This window comes from Polypterus senegalus, chromosome 10 (assembly GCF_016835505.1).
Source record: "Polypterus senegalus isolate Bchr_013 chromosome 10, ASM1683550v1, whole genome shotgun sequence".
In the NCBI taxonomy this organism is placed as follows: Eukaryota; Metazoa; Chordata; class Cladistia; order Polypteriformes; family Polypteridae; genus Polypterus; species Polypterus senegalus.
Window position 1 is genome coordinate 128,693,970 of NC_053163.1, and position 5,807 is coordinate 128,699,776.

At 43.7% G+C, this 5,807-nt stretch overlaps 1 protein-coding gene across 1 annotated transcript; it reads left to right on the forward strand.

Annotated features, from left to right (window-relative positions):
- Nucleotides 1–1,042: 1,042 nt before the first annotated feature.
- LOC120538246 (golgin subfamily A member 6-like protein 22) lies at nucleotides 1,043–3,133 on the forward strand. The gene has a single exon (XM_039767698.1). The coding sequence runs from the start codon at nucleotides 1,043–1,045 to the stop codon at nucleotides 3,131–3,133; it is 2,091 nt and encodes a 696-aa protein (XP_039623632.1).
- The last annotated feature ends 2,674 nt before the right edge of the window (nucleotides 3,134–5,807 follow it).

The window sequence follows — 5,807 nt, forward strand, 5'->3', positions numbered from 1 at the left end:
AGACTTTTCTACTAAGTATTAAATAAATTTCAGTAAGCGTGTTCAATACTTATTCCCTGTGTCATTCCACTTTATTACACAACTTAATTTATGAACTTATTTGTTTTGATTTCTGTGTATGTGTGGATTCCATGGGTTGTTACCAACATCTGGTGAAAATTTCATGTCAATAGCCCCATTAGAAATATATTTACTGAGAAAAATGTTGACGTGTACCATACTTTTTTCCCTGCTGTAAGCTCTCCAATAACATCTTCTGGATCAGTCGTCTTCCCACAAGAGGTTTGTGCAAAGATTACACTTCCCAAGAGTCTCTGGAAGACATTGAGACACTGTAGTTAAATGTTGCTACTGCCTACTGGTGGCTGGGGAGATTTAATTTTTTTTATAATGCAGCCTAAGCTGTGAATCAACCAATGAGACACCCCACCCTGGTACTGACATGCTGGTATCCAACTCAACATCTACAGACACCACCATGAGGGAACTTTCAGACTTTGAACCACCCCAAAATAGAATAACAATTCCATATGATTAATTATGAACAGAATTGCAATTCTTGTACTTTCTCATTTTCCCCAGCCCCAATAATTCTTGCCAATGCCCTGTCACCATTAGACAGGCATCAAGGGTTTGGTTGGTCCCACTCAAATTAAAATTAAAGGTGACTGCTTTTGATCCCAGTCGCTAAGCGTTTGCACTGCCCAGCCCCGTGAATTCATGCAGAATGAAGGGGTGACCATATGGTGTAGCCTGTGTAGGCCATGCATTAATCCATGGTGGGGTCATGTTCAAGTGTGGCCTGTGGTGGTCATGTATTAATGCATGGTGGGGTCATGTTCAAGTGTGGCGAGTCTATCACAGGACCCATTAAAAATACACTTGCACAAATACCTTGTTATGATAATCTCATGTCATTTGCTGTTTCCTAGCAACTGAGCAGATATAAATGTCTCGTCGGACTGACCAGCTCTTCACTTTTTGTAGAGCTTTGCTGAATTCAGTCTAGAATCATTCAGAAGACTTTCCATTAATTTACACGATGCTCAAGTTCTACCGCACTGCACATAGCCTCCTGGACTCACTGGCTACTTGGACTGGAATGATGGAGCTTCCCTTGCCAGAGTGTTCAACCCTTACAGACCTTCTGAAGGGTCGCCTCTGGGGTCTGAGTCAGAGGAATACAAGGTCAGCCCTGCCTGACAGCCCCGAAGTGAAGGCTGTGAAGTATGATGAACAGGAAACACAGGATGAGATTTCTAAGCTCAAAGAGACTTTGTGTCTCCAAGAAGAAATCTTACAGGGTTTCATTTCTGATCTGGCGGTCTTCAAGGAGCAAGAGTGCCGAAGAGATGCTCAGATCACACAGAATAAGATAAGACTTTGTGAACTGGAATATTCAGTACACTGTACCAGGGAAAAGAAGCCAGAGAAGGAGGGCACCATCACTAATGGTGAAGTGCGAATCAAGGAGTTGGAGGAGGGCCTTAACCATCTCAGAGAGAAGAAGGAGAGGATTGACAGTCAGATTGAGGAGAGTCAGTGGAAGATTCAGCAACTCGAAGAGGATGTTCTTTATCTAAGGGAGCTGGAAAAGACAAAAGCTGCTGTGATTGAAATAAATAAAGAGAGAAATCGAGAGCTGGAAGAAGTCATTAGCTTTATAATGGAGCAAAAGCCAGTGAAAGATGCCACACTGGCAGATAGTGAACGACGCATTGGAGAGGTGGAGAAGGGCCTGTGCAATCTCAGGGAACACGAGCAGAGGAGAGACGATCAGCTACGTGAGAGCAAATGGAAAATTTGCCAGTTGGAGGAGGATATTCGCTATCTGAGGGAGGAAGAGAAGAAGAAAGTGGCTCAAATTGAAGAATTCGAAAGGAGGAACAGGGAACTTGAAGATGTCATTCGTTTCCTCAGAGAGCAAAACCATGAGAAAGACGAGAAGATTTCTGATGGAGAATGGCGAATCAGAGAGATAGAAAAGGGTCTTCACACTCTAAAGGAGAAGGAGCAGAGGCGAGATGGTCAGATCCGAGAAAGCAGTTGGAAAATTAGCCAAATAGAGGAGGATATTCATCATCTCCGTGAGCTGGAGAAGACCAAATGGGCACAAATTGAGGATAACAAAGAAAGAAACAGATGGCTGGAGAGTATGAATGCTCTCGGTGATCAGGAGCGCAAGATTAATACCTTAGAGCAGAGAATTGGTGAAATAGAGGAGGGTGTTCAGTTTCTCAGTGGTCAAGTCCAAAAGACAGAAGGTCAAAGCAGGGAGGACAAAGAGCGAATTAGGGAGGTAGAGGAAGGCATTCGACTTTTACGTGAACAGGCCCAAGTGAAGGATGGTGAGATCCATAAAAACAAACAGAGACTCAGTGTATTGGAAGCAAGTTTTCACTTTCTCAGAGAACAGGAGCAGAGCAGAGACAATCAGATCAGGAACAATGAGCACAAAATCGATCAGCTGGAGGAGAAAATCTGTCAGGTCCAGGAGGCTTGTCTGAAAAATGGCAAAGATAGGTCTGGAGAAGTAAAAGAGGCTGAGCACATGCAGGATGATCAGGTCTCAGAAGATGAGCAGAGAATTGAAGAGCTGGAGAAGAGTGTCCAGCTGCTCAGTGAGCAGGTGCAGATTAGGGAAACCCAATTCAAAGAGGACCAAAGGCGAATCAAAGAGGTAGAGGAGGGCATTCACCAGTTTAACGAGCTGCGGCAGCGCAGAGATAGCCAACACGAAGAGACCAAACGGAGGATCATGGAGTTGGAAGAGGACATTCACTATGTGAGTGACCACCTGCAGAGAAGAGACAGCCAGATAAGAGATGATGAACAGAGAATAGAAGAACTCAAAGAGGGTGTTCAGTTTCTTAATGAGCACCTGCAAAGGAGGGATGGCCAGATTGGTGACAATGAGAAAAGAATTGGGGAACTGGAAGAGGATATTCACCTACTCAGGGTGCAAGTGCAGAGAAGAGACTGCCAGATGGTTGAGGATGGCCAGAGGGTCAGGGAACTGGAAGAGTGCATCCAACTTCTCAGGGAGCAGGGGCCAAAGAAAGACATGCATTTTGAAGAAAATGAGCAGGTGATTAGGCAACGGCAACAAGACGTGCACTTCAACATCGTATGAACGTCATTCTGCCTCCGAGTCAACATTCCCAAAGCTTCTTGAATCCTTATGGTCACTCTGTTTCTTGCATGTTATGAAAATATACTGTGTGTCTATGCAATCATCAGGACCCCAAAATGTAAGTATCTGTTACAGTTGCTGTGAATTAAGAAATGTTTTTTGCTGTTCCTGTGAGGTGCTTGGTAGCTTTCTTGCATCATTACTTCTTTGAGAGCAGCAATTAACACTGGTTCCTCTGGACTCCCAGTGTTATATCCCATAGCTCTCTTTGTGGACTTTGTATGTCTAAGTGTGTGCTTTGATTGTCTGTGTGAATGCCCCATCTATGTTCCACGTCTGGCCTGGATGGTCTCCCCAGGTCCTCCTTCACATAGGTGCTGTGGGTATGCTGCTATGGTTCATTCTCCTCCCACTGTGCTTTGGAGGTTCAGGAGCAAAGCAGTTCTTCATCATTCATGTTTTCATAGTACCACTATGTCTAGTGTATGTGTGGGTATCAGTCTTATATGTGTGGCATACATATCACAACTCCTTGAACCTGGGTTCACATCCCAACCTGGTCTCACTTTGTTTGGAGTTTGCAAGATCTTCTTATGATGTGGTTGTCTGTTCTCCTCCAACATGTTAAAAATGCAATCCGTGACTTATTGATGGACTGGCACTTTTTTTCAAGGACTGGCTCCTGCCCTGTGCCCAGTATTTCTTAGATGGGTTACAGCTCCACGAAGAAGGGGTGTTAGAAAAGACTAAATGTCTTTATCTTTCTGATTTATCATATTGTTAACATAATCTATTCTTAGTCTGCTCTTAAGAGCTTGCTGTGTCAATAACTATGTAACCCGATGTCACTATACCAGCTGTTCAGGAGTGTCCCTGTTGTCCCTTTTCACAAATCCTGTCAAGCACACCTGGTGTCTCCAGTGGCCCACTTTGTGAACGCCTCCTGTGAATTTTTAAGAAAGTATCAAGAATAGCATATAAAGTGAGATTATCCATGATGGAAGGTGTTATGTGAAGCTTTGGACAGTAAGAATTTAGTGGCATTAGATTTTTTTTTAAGGTTGATTGGTGGTTCTGTGTTATAAGATAGGCAGGCGTCCAACTGACTGCTAGTAGAATAGGAATTAGCTGAGATGGATTAAGTGGGGGACAGAATTAATGGGTGGATTTATTTAATAGTACACATTTTTAGACGATTAACTTAGTACTTGAATATATTGAGAATAGTTAATAATTTAACCAGCCAGTAGGCTGGTACAACACTTGAGTAAACATGACACCTCACAGCAGTGAGACCCCCCAGATCTCATGCCTTCCCCTTGGAGCTGCCGTGTTCTCCTTGTGCTGGTCAGAGTTTCCAGTGCAGATATTACTTTCCATCAAATTTTAAGGATTGGGTATCATTAAGTTTCATCCATCATATTCTGGACCTACTTATTCCATTGATATTCCCACAGGAAGCTGGAAACCACCCCAGCAGAACTGGACACAAAGGTGGACTCATCCCTGGTTGTCACAGTTGTGGGTTTTGGAAGACATTTTGGGTTGAGGCTTTTATGTGGTGGCTTGTTGTTGTTGCCTGTTTTAGGGATACTATGCTGGTTCAAATGCTACTTCCACAAACCTGTGATGCCACCCAGACTCAAACAAGGCCAAGTTAAGCTTGGCGCTCAACCTAAAGTATCCCATGTGAATACTGAGAAAAGGACCGGGCTTAGATGTGAGCTGAGGTCCCTGGCACTTGGTGACACAGCCATATTGTGTACAGGAGCAACAAGAAATCAGAGTAGTGGCATTGTGGAGGGGGCATACCAGAATGTTTCTACACGTGCACAGACATCTCTAACATTGACATGAACTCACTTAACTAATAATGTTTGTCCCTATTTTGGTAATGATTAAAGAAACATGCAAGTTCATGCACCTTTTACATCACAAAAAATGCTGGCACCTGGTCTGTCTCGATTGAAAACAGATCATTGTGATACCCTCTGACATTGTCACCAGCAATAGAGAGTTAAGTCAAATAAGAAACTCACAGCCACCTGTTTCCCAGGAAACTCTACAAGTTCTGAACTTGGAAACCGCAACACCTCAGGTGTAGAACTCAACAGCGTTGAGGTGAAAAAGTACAAACCACAGCACCACAGTTAGAATATGCTGACCACACCCTGGAGCACAAGACCCTGGGGCTGCTCGGCAGCAGCACTCTTTTCGGTGTGGCCAGGTGAACTGGACAGCATTTGGCCAACAAGCAGTTAGACACAATATCTTTTACGTACCTGATCTTTCTGCCCCAGCACTCTCTGCTTTTTGAAAGAGGGCCATCAAACTGCTGGCTTTCTTTCCATGAAGTGGCAGAAGAATATGTAGTCTTCCTTGGGGGCTTTTTCAAATTTAGCGCCATCAGGTGGGCCTCCTCAGTGGTGTTATCTTTTGGATTTATTTTCAAATGCTTTTCTAATTTCCTTTAGCTCTGATAGTTACATTTTGTATCAATGACATAGACATAGTTACATTTTGTATCAATATGAGTTTTTTTGGATTCATATAACCACACAAACCCCAGGCAGGGCGCCAGCCCATCTCAGGTGTGCACACACACACACCAAGCACAATATTAGAATTGCCAATGCACCTGACCTGCATGTCTTTGGACTGTGGGAGGAAACCC

Excerpts from the sequence above, each read along its gene's own strand:
- LOC120538246 (XM_039767698.1), top strand. The coding sequence starts at position 1,043 with ATGCTCAAGTTCTACCGCACTGCACATAGCCTCCTGGACTCACTGGCT.